This window comes from Palaemon carinicauda, chromosome 11, assembly GCF_036898095.1.
Source record: "Palaemon carinicauda isolate YSFRI2023 chromosome 11, ASM3689809v2, whole genome shotgun sequence".
In the NCBI taxonomy this organism is placed as follows: Eukaryota; Metazoa; Arthropoda; class Malacostraca; order Decapoda; family Palaemonidae; genus Palaemon; species Palaemon carinicauda.
In genome coordinates, this window is record NC_090735.1 from 144755831 (window position 1) to 144780852 (window position 25022).

Consider the following 25022-nt stretch of genomic DNA (forward strand, 5'->3'; position numbering starts at 1 on the left):
TACTTGTGTTGAAGAGGTTTACACTAAGCATAATGAAGTGATTGCTATGTTCTCGCCAAATCCAATATCTGTTAACTCATTTATTTAACTTTTGTCAAAAAGATTTCATATAGTTACTTTTTTTTTGCTTTTCTTATTTTTCTATTCTTCATTTTTATATCATAACTAGTAGTATCTAAAGTACTGTTCGCTCATAGGAAAGGATGAGGCCAGGATACGTTTCTCATGCAAGATAAATTAGTCCTTATGTACAAGAGGGACATCTTTTTCCTTGCGCTTAGATGGCCTTTGTTGACTTTTCCACAATAACTGCTATATTTATTTCACTTTAAGGGGTGTTTTTCCGGTCCTATACTGCATGGGAACCCTGCTCTCTACAGGACCTTTCGTTATTCATTTTATCCTATACATTCCAAGGCATTTAGGATTTCACACCTCATATTGCTCGTTTATCGTCAAATCCACATTATCGAAGCGCTTATAGAACAAGAAAATCTTTGGTTTTCTCTTGAAAGCCTTAATATCTTCAGTCTTTCGAATAACTAGTGGGGGCTTATTGTATAGTCTTGGGGCCGCGTATTGAAAAGCTCTAGAACCTACAGTTAACACTTCAAAATCAAACCATTGTTCTTTAGTCTTGGGTAGTGCCACATCCTCTGTACCGTGGTCTTCCACTGTCTTGGGTTAGAGTTCTCTTGCACACTATTCTATCCTAATTCTTTTCCTCTTGTTTTGTTAAAAAATTTTATCGTTTATATAAGAGATATTTATTTTGATGTTACTCTTCTTAAGATATTTTATTTTTCCTTGATTCCTTTCCTCACCGGGTTATTTTCCCTGTTGTAGCCCCTGGCTTATAGCATTCTGCTTTTCCAACTAGGGTTGTAGCTTAGCAAGTAATAATATTGATACAGTATATCTTGGTTCTAATAATTTGAAACCATCTGTAAATATTCTCTTGTCAACATATGATTTGTTGGCTGCACAATATATAGCAATCCTCTCAGATATTTTGGACATCCGGTTCTGATAATTTGATAGCTATTGTAAATATTTTAAACTCAATTCTTCCTTTCGGAAAAGTGCAAGTCAACTCATTGGAAAAAAAAATCTTCCAGTACCATTATCTAGGACCAACTCCCTTTGATATCATTTTTAATCAATAATACATTTGCGAATATCTCATCAAAAGCCAGAGATCAATTTTCCAAGTCTACAGAATCAACTGCATGACGTATTGCCTAAATGGAAATTCAGCTCGTCTGTAATTTATACCCTGATCATAATTCAGAAACTTCTGTTTCATGAGATGGTCGTGGCATTTCTAATGTTCATGTAAACTGTAGGTTTATTTTTTCGTTGATTAGGAGAACACCCTGTTAAAACATCTTCCATCGCTATAATTGTTACCTGAATATTTAAAAATGTACGATGATAAATGGCAAATTTCGAAATCCATTGCTATAATTAATTAAACCTATTCTAAAACCTTGATACAAATAACTCTCAGAATTATTGCGCTAAAACTGCACGTATGCCTTAATACTATATACTAAATCTTGAGAGAGAGAGAGAGAGAGAGAGAGAGAGAGAGAGAGAGAGAGAGAGAGAGAGAGAGAGAGAGAGAGAGAGAGAGAGAGAGAGGGGGGGGGGGGTTAGTTCGATGCTGATATTAAAAAGGGTCCTTTTTTTCGCCAAATGAAATTTCCCCCGCGATTTCCCCTTCAAGGTTGCGGAATTTCCTACTCAAGGTGGATCCTACTTCCAAAATAACTCAAGGAACTTCGGAGATTTAGTTGCCACCACCAGAAAATTTTATTTCCCTTAATTGTCTCATCTCTTATTCATATTCTTAATAGTGAAAAAAACCTAAATATGTTTTTATATGATCAGTATACATTTATTTAGTTCCAATAAATTCAAATGTGCAAGATACATCAAGATTACATTATGCGGCAAACCTGTTCTACGTCATTTTTTTCCACTCTCCGGTTGCCATCGTTCTGAACCTGTTCAAATGATATTTAAACTCGACCGAAGAGGATCCAGCATCAAACACAAGAGGTGTCCTTCAAGAGAGTGAATCTTCAGCTAGACAACCAAGTAAGGATTTTAGTTTAATAGCTACATGCTACGTAGGGTAATTAGCTTTTGTGTTATTTTAATTTGTCTGTTTTGGTTAATGATAAAATTACTTAATCAGCTTCCTACATATCTGTGAAAGTCATCTTTTAAAACATTGATTTCTACAAGGAAGGGAAATGTTATTTTGATATGTGCAGGCTATGATATATTTTAGAAACTATCTGGATGTTTTTTTATAGACATAAACTACTCTACTAATTCATTAAAGCTTTCCTCCTACTAAGCTGTATATAGGGAAGTCCATTCTTGTTTTTTAAACGGCTTGATTCGGCATTTGTAGATATCTTTTTGAATTCTATTCAAGCTTTCATTGATGATTCTTCTCATCGTGTTTCTTCTTCCAGCACCTTCCAAGTCTGTTTTCTCAATTTCACCGAACATCGATTCCTTCTTTCTTCATTCCTCATAACATGAGCGAGTCCTGATCTTGACAGCATATTTGTATGAATATACAAGAAAATAGAGCAGTCAGTCCTTTATGCTTCTTTAGCGAGATTTATACTAATTTTACTGTTTCCACCAACATCCAATTTTGGAATCTTATTATGTTGAATCTTAGGGTGTGAAAATTATGCGTGGTGGCCTCGAGAGATTTTTTTTAATTTTTTTTTTTTTTATTTTAGTTTCAAATTTGAGAGACATTCATGAAAACGTAAAAATTTTCTTCCACAGACATGAAGTTCCTGATCCTCGTTTCATTTTTCTCCACAATGGTTTTGTGCCAAAATCTATTTCCAGCAAAACCAAATGTCCGTAAATTGCCAGCAGATGTTCTTCGAGGTAAGTTTTATCATTGACACTGTCTCTACTCCAAAAATAAAGCTAGCTTTTGGTTTTACATTTACCAAATAAAAAATCTGACGATTTTTCCTACCTCATATTTATGGTTTTGCTGCTCTGAATAAACGGAGTTTAATTTATTCTTTATTTTTAACTGAAGTTGCAAATCATGTATAAAGATTATATGTTATTCAAATAGCAAGTAAACCTCATCTTTTATATGATATGTCATAATCCATTGGCATATTTTCTATGTACAGTATGGCCATCATCATAGTTGCTCGATTAACAGTATTACAAAAAGACTTTTTTTCGAACGATTCAATAACTTTGACTGCTATTTTTTGGTCGTTTTGCAAAGCTTATGATTACCATTTTTTTTTTTTTTTAAATCGATACATAAATACTCAGGTATCTCCTTCTCCACCAACAGATTTCCCAGGTGTCTGCTTCGGGTCATCCGCTTGCCAAATCTTCCACGTGGGCCAGTCGTGGCCCCTGGCTCCCTTCTGCGGCAGGGCGACCTGCCTGAAGGAAGGGGACAAGTTGGTCGAGAAGGTGGAGGACTGCGGCCTTCCCCCAAAGAGGACTGCCGGATGCAGGATTGCCAACGAAGCCGACTTCCAGAAACCCTACCCAGAATGCTGCCCCGTCTACGAGTGCCAGGAAGGGGCCAAACTCCAATACCCGACTCAGGAGGAAATTGCAGCTGCTGGAAGAGAAAGGGCTGCAAAAGCAGCAGCAGCTGCAAGTGCTGCTAAAGCTAGTGCTGTGTAAAGACTTATCTATTTTCTAAAGTTGTAATTAACTTCTTCAGCTAGCGTCTGTGGTCGATGTTGTAGAACCCGTTAGACACACTTATAACACTTAAGATGTCTCTTTTTTGTACTGTAAAAGTATATAATAATGTACACATGTTTTCATACAACTTCAGTGAAGATGGTTTACTGTGAAAGATTTTCTATGAAAATCGGCATATTTTCCACGAAAATTATTTTCTTAATTTCCATAATAGATAAAAGCATGCAAAGAAAACATTGTGCTGTAATAAAATGAGATTTGTTTAGACGGTTTTTATTTAGGTAACTTTCCTACAAGTTCCAATGAAATTATAAAAACTTTTTATACAAATTATTTTTTTTTTTTTTAATTACTGCAAAGAATTTTACGTTCACGTTATAATTGTTCAAAAGTGTCAATTATGCTATTTCTTTTATTTATTCATTACCATAACCAACAGACGTCTAAAGTCTGTCAAAGGTTTTTGCCTTAATACAGGCGACTGATCTTCCTCTGAAGTTAAAGGAGAGCTAAAGTATTTCATACGATTATCCATTGCCATATCCAATAAACATCAAAATCCTTTCGTAGGTTTCTGCTGTCAATACAGGCGCTTTATTCCTAATACGTTAAAAAAGAAGAAGAAAACTACTACATTTATTTACTCATTACCATAACCTACCGACGTCAAGAGTCTGTCAAGGTTTTTGCTTCCAATACAGACGCCTGTTCCTCTGTACCAACCGTGTGTTACACAATTGTACATAATTATTTTGTATATATTATGCTTGTATCTGCGCTCTTCCCTCGCACTAAAAAGAACCTGAATGATCATGTCTCCGTTTTGCCCTGTAACATTTGTCTGTCTCTCGAACAGGTCATGTCCTGTTGCCTTGAGGTTTTGTATATAAAGAAGAGTGCTCCTTAATAAATAACTCCGTCGTTTCCAATCTGCCTTTGAGTTCACATCCTCTCTCGGCCCGTCACATTGGTGACCCCGGAAGTCGACTCGCTCCCACCGCCTTCCACCCCCACCCCCTCGCCCCTTCATCGTTGGTACTATGGCGGACTCTACGGCAGTTGGTGCTGCGGCCGCGCCATTCAAACTTTCATCGTTTGCCAGCGGAGAGGCGTTTGCTTGGTTTCAGCGCGCAGAAGTCCAGTTTCGTATCAGGGGCGTGACTCGCTCAACCACCAAAGCGGATTATGTTCTCGCGGCGATACCCGAGGACACCTTCCCAGAAATATCCGACTGGCTTTGTGAACAAGGAGACACCCCAGTAGCGTATGACGACCTCAAATCATACCTTCTGCAGCAGTACTCGCCGTCGCCAGCCGCCCGTATAGCAAAGCTTTTTCAGCTCTCGCAACAACCGTTGGGGGACCAAAGGGCTTCGCTTGCCCTCAGGGAAATGACCAGTATCGCTCGCCTTCAACCTGCCGCAGACGGCTCTCCTCGTGAGGTGAACCTACTCCGTGCCCTTTGGATACGCCGTTTACCTGAACCTGTACGCGCTGCCATACCCGATGTCGATAGTTTACCCATAAAGGACTTGATGACCAAAGCCGACGCCCTTATGGACAGCCACTTCAAGACCTCCATCAACGCCTCCACCCCTGACGACGAGGATGCCTATTCAACGTCAACCGAAGCTGACATGAATGCCGTAGGCCATACACGCCTACCCCGTGACGTGCCAAAGCGGCGACAAAGCCGCCCACCACCCACCAATCGCTCGCGCCCCAACGAACGACTTATACAGCCACTTACTACCTCCCATCCGCCGCAGTTTTGCTACTACCACTTCAGATTCGGGGCAACCGCGAAGAAATGTGCCAAAGATTGTCAGTGGCCAAAAAACGTGTAAGTAGGCCATCGCTTGTGGCGGTGGCCTCCCATGTTTCTAATCTTTTCTTTTTACAGGATGCAGGAACGGGCGTGCGATTTTTGGTAGACACAGGTGCTTGTCGTTCTCTTTTGCCAAGGAAACTCTTCAAGGCACAACATAGTCTGTCTACATCTGCCGACATCCGCTTGGTAGCTGCCAACGGATCTGCGATACCCACCTACGGTTACGAGAACCTCACATTATCGTTCGGAAACGGTAAATTCAATTGGAAGTTTCTCGTTGCTGACGTCACAATGCCAATCCTCGGTGCGGATTTCCTCTCTCATTTCCACCTTCTGGTCGATGTCGCCCACCGACGATTGGTCAACGCAGACTCGTACTTGTCGACACCTCTTCAACCCGCCCCCTCTAACCTCGCTCTCCACATCAGCGCACCCACGGATGCCTACGCCCACCTCCTCACGTCGTACCCGGAAGTTTTCCGTCCAGAACTTCGCCAAACGCCCACGGTTCCTGCCAAGCACGGTATTTATCACCATATCAAGACGACGGGACCCCCAGTCTTCGCAAAATTCAGACGTCTGGCACCGGAACGATTGGCAGCCGCCAAACAGACGTTCGCCGAAATGGAGAAAATGGGCCTTTGCCAAAAGGCCTCCAGCCCATGGTCGTCATCCTTACACATCGTTCTGAAGAAAGACGGCTCCCTTCGTCCGTGCGGGGATTACAGGCGCCTGAACATGCAAACAGAACCGGATCACTACCCCCTCCCAAACATTGCCGACGTGACCTCCTACCTGCACAAAGCGAAGGTTTTCTCTACGCTCGACCTCCTGAAGGGGTATTATCAGGTGCCTATGAACCCAGAAGACATCCCCAAGACCGCCATCACCACTCCGTTTGGCACATACACCTTCAATTACTCCTGTTTTGGCCTTCGTAATGCTGGGGCAACGTTTCAACGTCTCATGGATGGCATCTTAGGGGACCTCCCTTTCTGTGTATGTTATGTGGACGACATACTTGTGTTCTCCTCCTCAAAAGAGGAACACCTCCGTCACCTGCGCCTCGTGCTCGACCGCCTGCAACAAAACGGCCTTGTAGTCCGGTACGACAAGTGTACCTTTGGCGCCAACGAAGTGTCGTTCTTAGGGCACCGTATCACTCCTGAAGGAGTCCATCCCCTCCCTGAGAAGGTAGCAGCCGTTCAGAATTTCCCCACGCCCTCGACCGTCAAAGCTCTGCAGGAATTCTTGGGCATGATCAACTATTATCACTGTTTTCTGCTAGCCATTGCCGCCACTCTTGCTCCTCTCTACGCCTCCCTCAAGGGCAAGCCAAAGGACCTGAAGTGGGGTCCCCTTCAAGAAGCAGCTTTCTGCAATGCAAAGAAGGCCCTATCACTTTTCCTATCCCACACGCCCCTCTCCTTCTCTCCACCGATGCCAGCGACGTCGCTATTGGTGCAGTACTCGAGCAGGTGGTCAAAGGCTCGCCCCTCCCATTGGCCTTCTTCAGCAGAAAACTGTCCAAGGCAGAATCGGGTTATTCTACCTTCGATCGAGAATTGCTGGCGGTGCACTTGGCTGTCCGTCACTTTCGCCATTTCTTAGAAGGTACGCCCTTCGTCATTCGTACAGACCACATGCCTCTGGTGCACGCCTTCACTCGACAGTCTGACGCCTGGTCCGCCCGTGAACGCCGACATCTCTCCGCCGTGGCTGAATACAATTGCACCCTCCAATACGTCCCTGGGAAAATGAATCCCGTTGCTGATGCCCTGTCAAGAAACACGTTGGCTGCCGTTCAACTGGGATTGGATTACAACGCCCTGGCTAAAGCCCAACGACAGGATCCATAGTATCAAGCTTGTAGGACATCCTGCACGTCCCTCCGTTGGGAGGATTTTCCCCTCGAAGACTCCAACACCACCCTCCTCTGTGACGTCGGTACTGGTAGACCGCGACCTTGGATTCCTGCTCCCATGCGCCGACAGGTGTTTGATTTCATCCACGGCCTTTCACATCCCTCGTGCCGTTCTACTGCACAGCTGCTGAAGGCAAAGTTCATTTGGCACGGCATTTCTAAGGATGCTAAGGATTGGGTCTGGGCCTGTACTTCTTGCCAAACTTCCAAAGTACATCGACACACGGATTCAGGAGTGGGCACCTTTCCTTAACCTCAGCGTCGTTTCGCACACATTCACGTCGACGTTGTAGGCCCCCTACCCACATCACAAGGACATCGTTACCTGTTTACCGTCATCAACCGCTCCACTCGTTGGCCTGAAGCCATTCCCATGGAAACTGCAACGTCCGCCTCATGTACATCTGCCTTACTCTCTGGATGGATTTCAAGATTCGGTATCCCTGAGCATATTACTTCTGACAGGGGAACAACTTTCACCTCTCAATTATGGACGTCATTAGCGAATCTCCTGGGCATCACCCTACATCAGACAACGGCCTACAACCCCGCTGCCAATGGAATGGTTGAACGTTTTCATCGCACCCTCAAAGCAGCTTTGATGTCCCGCTGCAAGGATTGCAACTGGTTTACTCAGCTTCCCTGGGTCCTCCTTGGACTAAGGACCACTCCTAAAGACGCCCTCGACGTCTCGGCAGCCGAAATGGTGTATGGCGACCCGTTGGTCGTCCCTGCCGAATTTTTTCCTTCTGCAACCTCCTCCGACGATCTCCAGCGCATACGTCACGTCGTGGGAAAATTTACTCCGTGCCGCCAGACTTACAAGCCCCCAGCGAAGCATCACATACCAACAGACTTGCACTCTGCAACGTACGTCTTCCTGCGCAACGACACCAGCAAGCCACCACTAACGCCCCCTTACACGGGCCCTTTCCTTGTGATCCGACGCAGTCCGAAAGCATTCCTCCTAAACATTCGGGGCAAAGAAGACTGGGTCTCCATTGATCGTCTAAAAACCTGCTTATCTTCTGCCAGATGACCCGCCTACAGTTCGCCTCTCTAGATCAGGGCGCCCTATTTAACATGTACGGTATGTCATTTTTAGGGGGGGAGCCATGTACCAACCGTGTGTTACACAATTGTACATAATTATTTTGTATATATTATGCTTGTATCTGCGCTCTTCCCTCGCACTAAAAAGAACCTGAATGATCATGTCTCCGTTTTGCCCTGTAACATTTGTCTGTCTCTCGAACAGGTCATGTCCTGTTGCCTTGAGGTTTTGTATATAAAGAAGAGTGTTCCTTAATAAATAACTCCGTCGTTTCCAATCTGCCTTTGAGTTCACATCCTCTCTCGGCCCGTCACACCTCTTACTTTGGGGAAGGAGAAAAAAACTGTTTTATATGTTTATCCATTACCATAGCCACCTGATGTGGTGAAAAATATGATGGATAAAAAGTGGACTGTATACTTTATGTTGTTACTGACTCAAAAGCCGCCACAAATATCTTTTCGTAACAACTACCACTACTCCCTTTACGGCTTCTCAGGAATAATGAGAGATTTCTCTCTCCAATAAACTCAATTATTAGTGTAACCGATATTCAAAAGCACTACAGTCATATAACTCTCAACAATAGGACTACACTAAGTCTTTTCACTTACTGAGCTGTTACTGTTAACAGGAACTCAAATCATAAGTTTCAATAAAGTACAACGAGACACAAGTTTAATTTCTCTCTCTCTCTCTCTCTCTCTCTCTCTCTCTCTCTCTCTCTCTCTCTCTCTCTCTCTCTCGCGATTACTCACGGGTAGACTTTCCGACCTTAGAGGACCGCAATTTGTAGTCTCGTTTTCTATAAGTTGTACAAAATTCTTAATATGAACACCTTGATGTTAAATAAGAATCAGATCAATTCTTAATTACCAACTGTACATTAAAACATAAATCAATAAAAGATATCGAAACGCACTTTTTACTTTGCAGTCAATTAGTTTAATAACTAAAAGTTGAACATAAATGCGTGATTAAGCAAAGACAAACTCAAGGGGGTTTACAAGTCAATGGCACTTCAACAAAATTACGACAAGTCCAAAAAATAAGAGTAGATCACTGCTTACGATCTTATACACAAACACAACCACCACCACGACAATCCAATAACAGATCGGCTCAAGTTTGAGCCCTGAGGCTCATGAGCAAAAGCTGTCTCTCTCGTCGTGCATTCGTGTTTTATACGAGAAAGAGAGACAAGTTATACAGTTTCAGTAGATGAAAGACTGCTTATAAGATTCACATTAACACAAAAAACCTTTTAGTAAATCCAAAGATTGATGTCAAAAATAAACTCAAGACACATAATGTGCAATTTCAAACACAATTTTTAAATACAATTAACTGGTTGGTGGTGTGCGACAAATTCAATGTGATCAACGTCATAACCATATAGTGTACATACATACGAACACACACAAAAAAATGATGATCTCAATGTGGGAGCAAATATCCCTGGCCGTCTTCTGACCTTTAATCTCTTCCTAATCTTTTCCTAATGGGTACTCTGGTCAGGCGGAACAAGATGTTACACTTACCGTTGCTACTCTCCTAGTCCTCTAACGGGTAGAGGCATTACTCAATATATGAATGGGCATATGCTGGGCATTATTCACGATATAAATTTAATTACAGTTTCTGAACGGTACTGTAGTGTAAACCCATTTCTTTGTGCTTAGCCGCACTTCAAACATTACATACTAAAATTATAGTAGTACACACAAACAGACAAATTAATGTAAGAGTGTCATTCTCGAGTTAGATGTGGTTCTTTTAACTCTTATCCTAACATGCAAAAAGAACGAACGTATTTCTACAAAATATGAAAACATGCAAATTTTGGTCTCATGAATAAAAATAACTGCAATAACATAATTTCGTTTGTCATTTACCTTATAAACGACACTTCCCAATAATAATCAGTCAATAATTTTTACGAGGCATGCAATAATAACAACCTTACGCTAAGAGGTAGATTATGGTTGTACAGAGGAATACACAAAAGACATTATATTAAATTGTTGTGAGAAGAATTCTTCACACCTGATGTCAAAAGTCTGTTGAGGATTTCTATCATTTATACAGTCACCATTCCCTTTCTGATGATAAAAAAAAAGAAAACTATTTCATATATTTACCTTACTGTTGGTTTCAGTGGTGTTTTTATAGGCAATGTATCAGTAATTGACATCTAATTAGTCTTGTGTGAAAAAAGCCTGTGTGAGTTAGAGATATGAATAAACCTATATCTCGAAATAGCTTGTCATCTCATTGGTTCGATGTTCCTGAAGTCTGAATATTGGTAAGTCATATTTGCAATACCCACTATCTCTAAAAAAGGGAGAGGATCTTTTGATGCTTAAGATTTATGGAATTTGAGCTATCTGAACCATCACTGCAGGTGGCGAGGCCATTTGACACTGAGGTGCAAATGGGGAAAATCGTGGCGTTGTACTGAGAAGTAAAATATGCCTGTGTGTAAGTGTTGACATTTTCAAGTCTTCTATACATGTAAATACTGTAAGGACACCGATCCCTTCGTCGTCCAGAAAATCGACAAACTACTTATTTATTTGAATTCTCTTTTTGCCACACTGTGGTTTCTCATGTTTATATATTCCGCTCTACCGGAGCTACATTTTTACATATGTATCATTTCATAACATGTTTCTGTTATCTCATAATTCATGTATTTGTAAGTGTAAGAAAACACATATTTTGGCGGGCACTTCAATCTGATTTGGTGCCAGCGACATCCTACCTTTCCGTCTGCACCTTGTAATACACTCCCGTGCACATTCGAATAAAGTATCAGTTGATCTTGGTGACGCTTGTCTCACTGTCCTTACAATACTAATAACTATTCAATAGGCTACACAAGGAATATATAGCCAAGCTAGACTTGGAATTCTTTACGATATTTAAGAAAATTCCTTGTGATAGTTCAAATAATTTATTCATAGGTTTTAAGAAACTATTTACTGTCGGTTTATGCTGATATATTTATTGTTCTTAAGTAAATCTTACTAATTTCATATAAAAATATATAAGTTATCAAATATAATAATCTTAAATAATATTAATCTGTTTAAATCTGACTAATTTCATATAAAAATATATAAGCTATCAAATATAATAATCTTAAATAATATTAATCTTTATATCGATTAAAAAAAGAAAAAAAAGGACAGTTAAATATATTATAGTTACCCTTAAATAAAGCTTTCTTCTTTTGAAAGTTGTACAGTTTTCTTTTTCTTAAACCGACTGATGCAGGGGTAGCTTGCTTATACATTTCCCTCGCATATATCCATTAAGTATTATAGGGTGTTCATAAAAATACCTAATAAACGCCTAATAGAGTTCAATTAACCTATCTTGAAATTGATTAAATGTATCCTAAGTAAAAAAATTGAATTTTAATTCATTAAAATGCTATAAAACGCACACTATGGTGGAGGTCTCTGATTGCTTGAAGCAATTATTAATCAGGGAAACAACTTTTTGGGAATTTATCCCCAAATCTTGGAATTTTTAGAGGTCTTTTGGGACATCGAGTTTATGAATTCTTAATATTCCTATTAAGACTGCGGAAGACCAGTTGTACCAATGCCTTACCTGTGAGGGAAAAATTCTCTCCCCACCACCCCCATCATCGGAAAATCGGAAGGGTTCTGGACTACTTGGTCAACTAATACCCAGTTGGGTGGTCAAAAATACACAGGAATTGAGTCTGTTGCCCTCTTTTAAGGAATGATAAGATAAAATGAGTGGAACACCTTGCCCCTCAAGCGAAAAGTCAATTCTCCTCGGTTCCTCCCGAGGGGTCTTGACGCCAAGACGTGCAACCAGTTGCATGCACTTACTATGAATGAAGGGGGGGGGGGCGATCTTGTCCTCCAACTGCCACCAAAGCAATGCGAGTTGGTCGAGTAAGTATGTTACAAATCGATAAACCAGGGTAGCCAGGGAAGATGTTATTACAGTGAATCTCCTTTGTGATCACTTTCGGGCAATAGACCGATCGGTAACGACTGGCCAAACACAACTACTTCCAAAAGGTAAGATTGAGACGTATCTTCAATATATTGTTGGGCAGGTAATGTATGCATAAGTTCATCTACAGATATTCAAAATATGAAGTAATTATTCAAAAGTGTCCATAAATTATACAATTCACAAATAGTGATACTTTAAAGTAATTACTCCATTTTTAATTTAGTATATATTTTTCTTACCTATCAAATTTACGCTGTCATCACGAACTTCTGTTTGGATGACTATGTAGACGGTCTCGTCAGTAACGTGTATTAATAATTAATAAAAGACAGAATAAGAAAGAAGAGGAGATTAAAACAAAAGTGAAGAATGGACCAGTAAGTTTAGTTAAAGAATATAAATATCTGGGTGAATGGTACATAGAGAAAGGAAACAAAGAATGAGTATCGGTAAAAAAAATAAAAAGCCAAAGTCGTGTATATGATACAAGAATTAAGAAAATATGGAGATATGAGAATAGTAGGAAAACTGGCATTTAAAGTGAGAAAGAAAATATATGAAACGATAGTTAGTACCAACAATATGTGCTATATGGACACCTGGAGTGAAATAAGAGATAAAGATATGAAAGATCTGGAAAACCTTAATATAGGAAAATAAGGAATATGTATGTACACCCTGCACGTACTCCATATTAGGGTATCCTTGCAGAACTCGGAATATGGCCAATGTCTTGAAGAACAGAATACAAAAAATTAATGTTAATCCATAACATCATAAGCTCAGATAATAAAAAAAAAATATTAAGAGATATAATTGAGGATCAGTTTAAAAACCTTTATGGAAAGTGCTGGAGTAAGAGTATAGAAGAAATCTGTAGTAGCCTAAATATAGGATGTAAATTGAAGAAATAAGAAGTTGGGGGGGGGGGAAAGGGACCTGAAATAAGAAATCAGTAAACAACAAAAGAATTATGGAAAAAAATAGAAGAAAACATTGAAGAAAAAAATAAAGTGATGAAAAATCTATATTTATAGAAGGAAATTGCCCACAGCCTTATATCAGAGAAATGAATCTGGATAAAGCAACCCTTGTGATGAAAGTTTAAATATGCTCAGTTTAAAAGTAAATTTCAGGGGAAAACATGCAGATAATTTGTGTGAACTGTGCAAAGATGGAGATACTACTGAACATTTATTTTCATGCCAAAAAATTAGGACAGTTAACGAAACTAGACATAAGTATATGTACGTTGCAAAATCCTAGCAGGGATCTGATTGCATTTATAAGTAGGGCAATGCACATAAAAGAAGAATATAAAAGTTCAAACTGACCATATTAAGTCGCCAAAACTTATGATAGCAAGGTGTTATCTTATCTGATTTCAAGGTAGCATGGGATAAAAGTAAGAATTAAGAATTTCATTATTAATCTATTTATGGTATAGGCAAAATAAGCTTAATTACAGTAATAAGAATAAGCTTAGAAGCTTTGCACCTATCTATAAGGCAATAGAGTGCCCGCAAACTTATTTTGTGGAGTACGAGTGAGCACCTAGAAGCAGGGTTGCCAGATTGGCCTTTTTCGGGCCAAAAAACCTCAAATTTGGCATTTTTGAAATTGACCTTTACTAACATTATGAAAACAGTGGCCTTAAATACTGTATTTTTGGCCTTTTTTCTTATAATGGGTTGGCCTTTTAAAGCTGAGGTTGATTAGAAGTTGGCCTTTTCCCGTTTAGAAAACTGGCAATTCTGCCTAGAAGTTAGCAGGCTGCCGCAGCCAGACTTCCAGCGAATTTCATCATTCATCATCCACCAGTGCGCAGAACATTCGAGTAAAGGTAAGAATAAATAAAAATTAAATTACTTGCGGAATACAATATAAGGAAAATTTAACATGTTAATAGACCTAACTATATACCGTAAGCCGTTATCTCTTACTCCATTATTATTACTTGTATGTGCTTTTGTTTACGTAAGTTATCTACACCATCGTTTCATTATTTACGTAGGCCTATCTCAAGTTACCATTAGGCCTACCTTGACAGATGTCACTTAATATGCCAGCATATGATCGTATCGTAGCCGTACGTTGCCTTTCAAGAAATAAAGCTTTTGTAATATGCAATCTAGGCTACCGTAAGGGTGATCCGTATCAGCTTATCTCAAAGGAGAGTATTGGCCCCTTGAAAATTTGGTGTTATTGTAGTTTATTACAGGGGAATTTAACCTAGGGGAAAAAAAATACTTTTTTTCCCTAGGTTACATTGCCTTGTAATACTCTACAATAATACCATATATATATATATATATATATATATATATATATATATATATATATATATATATATATATATATATATATATATATATATATATATATATCTCTATCTATCTATCCATCCACCGATAATGGGGGACCCCCAGTGGGAACTCAGGGTTTTGGGTGGGGAAAACATACTGGGGAAACAGTTTATAATGGTAAAACAAGCCTTTTCTCCTCTATACATTACCTTATTGGATGTATAAATAACCGATGACAAAATATGCTAATTATCTACTAACGGTATATTTTTCATTTATTTGACATTCTGCGGGTCGGTTGTAGTCTGTTGAAATGATACCCCGTAATACTGTAAAACTTTACTTAACCCTTTTACCCCCGGGGTATTTGGAAATTTCCAATCCTTAACCCCCAGGGGGTTATTTTTTTCCCAGCACATTTTGCAGTATATTTTTTTTTAAATTGCTCTAACAGCCTTAATTTTGGTCATAGAGAGGTCAGGTTGGTCTCATTCTCTTGGAAAATGCATGAATTTTCTCAAAAAATTATCAAAAAATATGAAAAACAAATTTTTATAGCATTTTTTTTGCAAGGACGTACCGGTACGTCCATGTGGGTAAAGGGATGGCTTTTGTGAAACGTACCAGTACGTCCTTTGGGGGTAAAAGGGTTAATATTTATTGTAGCCTATCTGACCAGCATTTACTGTACACTTAGGTTGAAGCAAACCATTTTAAACTGCTCAAATAAACCACATGGTCAACATTTTGACTTTAAAATTTTGATTGGAAAATGCTTGGCTGCAATTGTAGATTGACGACCATGGGACGATTAAAGCATAGAAAATGAGTATTTCAATCCCATATTGGGTAAGTATTTGCTATATCTTTCTGGCTCTCTCAGTCTGATTACTCCTGTTTGAGCTCACAGTGTCAAAAGCATACATCTTAATACTATCCCCTTATAACTGTGCAGGCTTAATGCCCCACCCCCTGCTAACCTCGCCATTTTATTATTGAAGCACGATTTATAGATAACATTGAATAGGGTGAATATATGATACTTTAATTTCTAGCAAAACTGGAATTTGCTATAAGAAATGGATGAGTTGTGGCTAGTTTGATATTTTCCTGTGTATGTTTATTAGGGCCTGGGGCATGATAACTTACTTATTGGTTGATTAAAATATAAAGTATGTTTTTCACTCTTAAGTCCATTAGTTACATCTGAGAGACTGAAGGGGACTTATTTGCGCATGCATTTTTTCCCATGGTTTAGGGAGCTTTTAGTACATTTACAATGGTGTATTTGTCAGGTGGGTTTTTTAAACCAAATAATAGCTTACAAGTACTTCCTCCTAAGTTCCCTGATGTTATTCTACAACAGCCGTTTTTTTCCAAGTTCCCCTTCAGTTTCAACTTTCAACTTCACCACCATTACATAAAGACGTCTCCAAGAGAGAACTTGAGGGAAGTACATCAATCTGCTTCAAAATATAGCGTAATTTCATTTATGTCGGCAATTGATTATGATGGAAATGCTCTCCGTTCAGTGTAAAGCTATTGTTACCCGTGTGAAATTAAAAAATAACCGCAAAATAATGCCTTAAAGGTCCAATTCCGATAATTTTTTGGGAAGAGCAGCACATTTCTACTGCAAAGCTTCTGTAAAGATTGCCAAGACAGAAAAAAAAAAACAATAGAAAAATGTTTTTGTCAATCAGAAGGTAAGAAATTATTTGGGATTACTTTTCCATAATGTAAGGATTTATTTGTGATTTACTTTTAGTTTGTGACCTTGGAAGCAGGGTCCCGGGGGCTTGCTTGGGAAACAACTAGTTTAGGTTAGGTGGGTTTGTTAAGTTCTGTACCCTTTTTCAAATCTCATTGGTGATAGATAATCACGTTTTGGCCTGTTTTCAGCCACTTACTATGAACGATATATTTTTTCAACTGGTTATCTTTGGCTTCTTTTGCATTTCTGAATTTTTTACCATTATTATTTCTTTATATCACTTGTTTATGACATTTCCCCACCCAAAGTAAGTAAAAATTATGTCCATACATCCTGACAGCAATTGTACCGTTTGAGTAAATAATTTGGATATACCATGTTTCTAGGTTTGCAGTTTATCATATGCAAAATAAGTAACTATCACTGATTGAACACTGGTCTAAAAAATGTGGGTTATTCTTTGATTGTGGAGGTTCAGGAACAAAGAAAGTGGGAAGCCTTTGAATATCGGCGGCCAGTTCATCCCATGCTGATTAAAGATGGACATCAACTAACCCAAACTTTCCCCCACTTAACCTAGCCTACAAGCTGTGTCCTTACCTACTTACCTAATGGGGGGTTAGCTAATACCCACCTGTGCCCCCCTTACACTGCCGTATTCATACATACAGGTGGCCGCTATCATACATACACCCCGAAAGTGGCACACAAGGAAACTCTGCCTTTGATTGGATGAAAAAAAGCTTAGTGCATGACCCAAGTCAACTGGAAATCTTATTGATAAATTTTCAATATTAAACTTACCCGATAATCATGTAGCTGTCAACTCCGTTGCCCGACAGAATTCTACGGGAGGGATACGCCAGCTATCACTATACTAGAAGGGGGTGTACTCACAAGCGCCACCTGTGGCCAGGTACTACAGTACTTGTTGTTGACGCCACCTCACTTTTTCCTCTGTCGTGCTTCCGGTAAGACGTTCTTGGATACGCTTATGATTTTGGAGTATTGTTCACGGTTTGGTGAAGTATTTCTCTAAAATTTGCAGCTATTCGCTATACTGGAAACTTCTATATTAGCTTAGTTAGCTTTTGGAATTAATTTGATTAATTATGGTGACGAAGAGAGTATGAACTCTCTTTCACCTTTTAATGGCCGACCCTTCCCTTAGACGGAAGTGTTGGTGTCTAAGAGAGTATAGACTCTCTTTCTTAATTTTGCTTAACAAAAGTTATAGATTTATTTTATATCTCTCCGCCTTTTATAGGCCTCTTCGATTAACTTCCTTTTATTATAAACTTATTAAAATTAATTTTTATATTTGTTTATATTCGACCTTTCCTAATAGTAGGCGGTCTTTTCTTGGTACCGAAGTTAATTAACATTGAGCCCGTCATTTCGGTTTTACCTGTTAACATATTTTTCAATATTAAACTTACCCGATAATCATGTAGCTGTCAACTCCGTTGCCCGACAGAATTCTATGGAGGGATACGCCAGCTATCACAATACTAGAAGGGGGTGTACTTACCAGCGCCACCTGTGGCCAGGTACTCAATCATTTGTTGTTGACACCTCCTCAATTATTCCTCTGTCGTGCTTCCGGCTAGACGTTCTGGGATACGCTCATGGTCTTCGAGTTTATTCATGGATATTTGGTGAAGTATTCTCTTAGATTAACGGCTGTCGCATACTGGAATCCTTTTTATATTAGCTAGTTAGCTTTTATATAAACTCTGATTAACGGTTAATGAATTTTTGCTTGTTTTTGGATCACCCTTTGACTTACTCTTTGAAACAAGATGTCTGACGTTTCGCAAGCTCCCTCCCATAGACGATGTAGGTCTTGCAATAGGCGTATTCCGAAGGTCTCGGTAGATCCTCACACCGCTTGTTCTGACTGTAGGGACAGGCCCTGTCTATTAGAAAATCGGTGTGAGGAGTGCGCCGGACTTTCGGAATTGGAATTTGTACGTCTTTTAAAATATTCATCCAAGTTAGAGAGAACTAGAGTTAGGAGAAGTTCTTCTCACTCTTCTATGTTTTCCTCACCTCATGATCCCCTACCTTTTCCTACCCCTGTAGTGGCTACCCCCGAACCTACTGTGTGCCCTCCGCCTGATATGTCAACTGTTTTGCGTGCTATTCAGGCTTTAGGAGATAAAGTAGAATCAGTGGTAAGTGACCATAAGTCTCTGATGGCCGAGGTTAAAGAACTGAAGGTCAAGAGTGCAGTGGGTGAAAATAGTGCCAGTGCTGTGACGAGTGCTAGTGTCTGTGCAGTGCCAAGTGCTAGTGGTGCCAGTGTGGTGCGTGAGGATTTTTCTGTGCGAGCCAGTCGTCCTCCCAGTCCGGGACCTCTTGCAAGCTCCCATGCCCAGGGGAGAAGCAATGTCGAAGGGCTTAAGGGTTCGACAGGCCTTGTTAGGCGCACAGAATTATCCTCGGTGGTTGCGGGCGTGTCTTCCTTAGACCGTCACTCCCACCTGCAGACGATTGAGCCCGTCTTCTCGTCCGCTGATCTTCATGCAGGGAAGAAACGTTGGTCTCAGGTCTCGAGACCGCTTAAACGTAGAGTTCAGTCAGCAAGTGCTCAGCCAGGTTGCAGTCATTGGCTCAGCTCCGACTCGCCTCTGTCATCGGTCGACTGTACTCCGCCCAAGAGGAGTAAGGTTCTGCCTATACAGACCCCGACTGTGACTTTACCTCAGTCTGTTATCGTTTCTGCCGACCCCAAGTGGACCCTGCTTCAGTCCATGCAAGTTCAGCTTTCGGACTTGATGCGTGAGTGTCGGGCTGAGAGTGTTGCACCTCCTGCACTCCCTCCACCTGTTCTCGCTGCACCTGTGCTCGCCCAGCCTGCACCTGCTCCGCCTGTGCTCGCCCAGCCTGCACCTGCTCCGCCTGGTCGCAGCTCCATCTGCCAGGCGTACGATGTTGAACCACTTTCGGAGTTTGCTGTTCACAGTGTTGTTCAGCCTCAGCCTTCTTTAAGGCAACCCTTGCTTTGGGATCAGGAGAGTTACACTCTTCCTCCTCCTCCCCTTGCTGCTCCACCAGTGGTGCAACTCTCGGTTGGGGTACAACAACCTCTCCCCTCCGTGAGTCTGCCTGCTCAACCAGCGCTGCACCGAGTTCAACCCTCATCTAGGCAAGCTCATCTACACCATGCACTTGCGCCTCAGGAGCCTCAGCTTGCTAGAACTTTACCTTGTTCTGCGCAGCCTCAACCTTCTCATGCTCCACTCATCTCTCAGGAACAGGAACGGACTACTCCGCCTCCGTCCTCCGCTCAGCTGGTGCAATCCTTGGGTGCAACTCTTGCTAGGAGTCAACCTCCTTCACCCTTGCACCTGCCTTCTGCTCCGACTGTTGTTCAGCCTATGCAGTCTGAACCTCAGGTTTTCCCTCAAGTTGAGGAAACCTCTGTTGTTGTTCCTACCCGTTCTGACTCTGCGGTTCAGCATTCTGGTCCTTTTGCTTCGCTACCTTCTGCTGATGAAGTGTCGGATGATGAGGAGGCACATCTTGATCCCTCATCAGACGTGGAGGAGTCTAAGCTTTCTCCATTGTCTGTTGATTTTAGAAAGGTCTTGGCTCTACTCAGGGAGCTTTACCCTGACCACTTCGTCTCTGCTGTTCCCCGCTCTCCTCCATCTGAGTTTTCGCTAGGCGTGCAACAAGCTAAGTCGAGCTATACTAAGCTTGTCCTAGCTAGATCCTCCAAGAGGGCCTTAAGGACCTTAGGGGAGTGGCTTCAGTCTAAACAACACCTGGGCAAGACTTCCTTCATGTTCCCTCCAACGAAGCTCGCATCGAAAGGTTGCGTTTGGTATGCCACAGGGGAAGCACCAGGCTTGGGAGTTCCTGCCTCTGCCCAGGCTGACTTCTCAAGTCTGGTGGACTCACCTAGGAGGACTGCGATGAGACGCTCGAAGGTTTGTTGGACCTTCTCAGACCTGGATCATCTTCTGAAAGGGTTGTTCAGAGCTTTCGAAATGTTCAACTTTCTCGACTGGTGCCTGGGAGCCCTCAGCAAGAAAACATCTCCTGCGGACAAAGACTCTGCCTTGTTAATTATGTCCTGCATGGATAAGGCCATCAGGGATGGATTGGGTGAGCTAGCGTCGTTATTTGTATCAGGGGTGTTGAAGAAAAGGGAACAACTGTGTACCTTCCTCTCAGCCAGCATTACACCGTGCCAGCGGTCACAGCTCCTTTTTGCTCCACTCTCAAAGTTCCTCTTTCCCGAGGAGCTAGTTAAGGACTTGTCGGCTGCCCTGATACAGAAGGACACGCACGATCTTGTAGCCTCATCGGCTCGTAAGTCTAAGGTTACCACCTCTGTCCCCAAGACTTATCGCTCTCCAGTGGCTGATACCCCGGCCACTAGGTTCATACCGCCCTTTCGTGGTAGAGCCCCCAGCCGAGGAAGCTCCCGTCCAGACTCTCACAGGGGCAAGTCTAAGAAAGGACCCAGGACATCTAAGGGAAAGCACTGACTCTCAGATTCTCCAGACAACAGTAGGAGCCAGGCTCAAGATCTTCTGGCAAGCCTGGGAGAAGAGAGGTGCAGACGCACAGTCTGTCAGTTGGCTGAGGTACGGTTACAGGATTCCATTCTGCCTCAAACCGCCTCTGACCACATCGCCCATCAACCTCTCTCCCAACTACAAAGAAGAGGACAAGAGGCTAGCATTGCAACAGGAGGTGTCGCTACTTGTGCAGAAGAAGGCAGTGGTTATAGTCCGGGACCATCAATCCCCGGGCTTCTACAACCGTCTCTTTCTTGTGGCCAAAAAGACAGGAGGTTGGAGACCGGTGCTGGACGTCAGCTCTCTCAACGAGTATGTCACCAAGCAGACGTTCACAATGGAGACGACCAAGTCGGTCTTAGCAGCGGTCAGACAGGAGGACTGGATGGTCTCGTTGGACTTGAAAGATGCATACTTTCACGTTCCCATTCATCCAGACTCCCAACCTTTCCTGAGATTCGTTTTCGGAAAGGTTGTCTATCAGTTCCAAGCCCTGTGTTTTGGCCTAAGCACAGCTCCTATGGTCTTTACTCATCTGATGAGGAATGTAGCGAAATTCCTGCACTTATCGAACATCAGAGCCTCCCTCTACCTAGACGACTGGCTGTTGAGAGCCTCCACGAGTCGTCGTTGTCTGGAGAACCTCTCTTGGACTTTAGATCTAATCAGAGACCTAGGTCTATTAGTCAATATAGAGAAATCTCAACTCATTCCCTCCCAATCCATTGTGTTCCTGGGAATGGAGATTCAGAGTCGGGATTTTCGGGCTTTTCCATCGGCCCCCAGGATAAACCAAGCCCTACAGTGCATCATGAGCATGCTGAAGAGGAGCAATTGCTCAGTGAGACAGTGGATGAGTCTCACAGGGACCCTCTCATCTCTGGCCCTGTTTGTCGAGCTAGGGAGACTCCACCTCCGCCCTCTTCAATTCCATCTTGCAGCTCATTGGGACAAGGGCTCGACTCTAGAAGCAGTCTCTATCCCTATCAACCAAGAGATGAAGACCACTCTCCGGTGGTGGAAGCACAATCTTCTTCTCAAGGAGGGTCTATCATTGGCCATCCAGACCCCCCATCTTCATCTCTTTTCGGATGCATCGGACTCGGGCTGGGGTGCGACCTTGGACGGACGGGAATGCTCAGGAGTATGGAACAAGGAACAAGGTTTACTCCACATCAACTGCAAGGAACTGTTAGCAGTCCATCTTGCCCTGTTGAACTTCAAGTCCCTCCTGCTAGGCAAAGTGGTGGAGGTGAATTCAGACAACACCACAGCCTTGGCTTACATCTCCAAGCAAGGAGGGACCCATTCGAGGAGCCTTTACGAGATCGCAAGGGACCTCCTCATTTGGTCAAGAGGTCTAAACCTCACACTGGTCACGAGGTTCATCCAGGGCGATATGAATGTTTCAGCGGATCGCCTCAGCAGAAGGAATCAGGTCATTCCCACGGAATGGACCCTCCACAAGAGTGTGTGCAACAGACTTTGGACGTTGTGGGGTCAACCTACCATAGACCTGTTTGCCACCTCCATCACCAAGAGACTTCCGCTTTATTGTTCCCCTGTTCCAGACCCTGCAGCGGTTCATGTAGATGCTTTTCTTCTGAACTGGTCCCATCTCGACCTGTACGCATTCCCTCCGTTCAAGATTATAAACAAAGTTCTGCAGAAATTCGTCTCGCACGAAGGGACACGGCTGACGCTGGTTGCTCCCCTTTGGCCTGCAAGAGAATGGTACACAGAGGTACGTCAATGGCTAGTCGACTTCCCCAGGACTCTACCTCTAAGAGTGGACCTTCTACGTCAACCACACGTAGACAGGTTGCACCCAAACCTCCACGCTCTTCGACTGACTGCCTTCAGACTGTCGAAAGATTCGCTAGAGCTAGAGGCTTTTCGAAGGAGGCAGCCAGTGCGATTGCCAGAGCTAGAAGAATTTCCACTCGTAGAGTCTACCAGTCTAAGTGGGAGGTCTTCCGAAGCTGGTGTAGAGCCAATTCAATATCCTCTACCAATACCTCTGTGATCCAAATAGCTGACTTCCTTCTTCATCTTAGGAATGAGAGATCCCTTTCAACATCTACGATTAAAGGGTATAGGAGCATGTTGGCCTCAGTCCTCCGCCACAGGGGTTTGGACCTGTCTTCCAACAAGGACCTTCAAGACATTCTCAAGTCTTTTGAGACGTCTAAAGAACGTCGTCTTTCCACTCCAGGCTGGAATCTGGACGTAGTCTTAAGGTTCCTTATGACATCTAGGTTCGAACCTCTCCAGTCAGCTTCCTTCAAGGATCTTACCCTCAAGACTGCTTTTCTCGTTTGCCTTGCAACAGCTAAGAGAGTCAGTGAGGTTCATGCCTTCAGCAAGAACATTGGTTTCACAACCGAATCAGCTACATGTTCTTTTCAGCTTGGATTCCTAGCAAAGAACGAGCTTCCTTCACGTCCTTGGCCTAGATCGTTCGAAATACCTAGCCTCTCCAACATGGTAGGTAACGAACTAGAGAGAGTTCTTTGCCCTGTCAGAGCTCTCAAATATTATCTGAAGAGGTCTAAACCTATTCGAGGACAGTCAGAAGCCTTATGGTGTGCCATCAAGAAACCCTCGAGACCCATGTCCAAGAATGGGCTTTCGTACTATATAAGGCTTCTGATCAGAGAAGCTCATTCTCACTTAAAGGAGGAAGACCTTGCATTGCTGAAGGTAAGGACCCACGAAGTAAGAGCTGTAGCTACTTCGTTGGCCTTTAATAAAAACCGTTCTCTGCAGAGCATTATGGATGCAACCTATTGGAGGAGCAAGTCAGTGTTTGCATCATTTTATCTGAAAGATGTCCAGTCTCTTTACGAGAACTGCTACACCCTGGGACCATTCGTAGCAGCGAGTGCAGTAGTAGGTGAGGGCTCAGCCACTACATTCCCATAATCCCATAACCTTTTTAACCTTTCTCTTGAATACTTTTATTGTTGTTTTTATGGTTGTTACGGTAGGCTAAGAAGCCTTCCGCATCCTTGGATTTGGCGGGTGGTCTATTCATTCTTGAGAAGCGCCTGGGTTAAAGGTTTGGTAGAGGTCCTTTAGTAGGTTGCAACCCCTTGTACTTTGGCACCTTTGGGTTGATTCAGCCTCCAAGAGGAACGCTGCGCTCAGTAAGGAAGACGAACTTTAAATAAAAGGCAGAGTAACGGTTCTATTCGACTTCCTTACCAGGTACTTATTATTTCATTGTTATTTGAGATAACTGTTATATGAAATTTGGGATACTTAGCTATCCTTTAATCATGTACACTGGTTTTCACCCACCTCCCTGGGTGTGAATCAGCTACATGATTATCGGGTAAGTTTAATATTGAAAAATGTTATTTTTATTAATAAAATAAATTTTTGAATATACTTACCCGATAATCATGATTTAATCGACCCTCCCTTTCCTCCCCAGAGAGAACCAGTGGACCGAGGAATAATTGAGGAGGTGTCAACAACAAATGATTGAGTACCTGGCCACAGGTGGCGCTGGTAAGTACACCCCCTTCTAGTATTGTGATAGCTGGCGTATCCCTCCATAGAATTCTGTCGGGCAACGGAGTTGACAGCTACATGATTATCGGGTAAGTATATTCAAAAATTTATTTTATTAATAAAAATAACATTTTGCTATTTTAATGTTTTTGAAAGAATTTCTTTGATAGTCTCGTACTGTTTTCAAAGTTGAACTAACGTTTTGTTTTGTCTCTGCAGTTGTTGACGTTCAGAACGTTCAACTTGCGCTCTATCGTCACGATAGAGAGAGAATTTTCACGGTGTCACGTTGCAGTAAGAGTAACCGTGTCTAGCGTTTTGTTCATTCTTTCTTAACTTAGTGGTTTTAATTCTAATAAATTGGGAAATATTTCAGTTTTTTCCTTTAACAATAATATGTTTTAACGATAT

General features: G+C 42.0%; 2 protein-coding genes across 2 annotated transcripts in view; both read left to right on the top strand.

The window, feature by feature from the left end:
• The first annotated feature begins 2028 nt into the window (after positions 1–2028).
• On the top strand, positions 2029–3743 carry LOC137649822 (uncharacterized). Its single transcript, XM_068382773.1, has 3 exons — positions 2029–2103; positions 2818–2925; positions 3359–3743. The coding sequence occupies exons 2-3, from the start codon at positions 2820–2822 to the stop codon at positions 3700–3702; spliced, it is 450 nt and encodes a 149-aa protein (XP_068238874.1). The 5' UTR covers positions 2029–2103; positions 2818–2819; the 3' UTR covers positions 3703–3743.
• A 10515-nt stretch (positions 3744–14258) lies between these two features.
• Positions 14259–25022, top strand: part of LOC137650279 (growth hormone-inducible transmembrane protein-like) — a 74437-nt gene continuing 63673 nt past the window's right edge. Inside the window, exon 1 of the mRNA XM_068383597.1 lies at positions 14259–14380. The gene's annotated coding sequence lies outside the window, so the exon portion shown is untranslated. The remainder of the gene's footprint in view (positions 14381–25022) is intronic.

Coding starts and splice junctions, on each gene's coding strand:
- LOC137649822 (XM_068382773.1), top strand. CDS start 2,820: ATGAAGTTCCTGATCCTCGTTTCATTTTTCTCCACAATGGTTTTGTGC. Junction 2,926..3,358: donor GCCAGCAGATGTTCTTCGAG/GTAAGTTTTATC, acceptor CTCCACCAACAG/ATTTCCCAGGTGTCTGCTTC.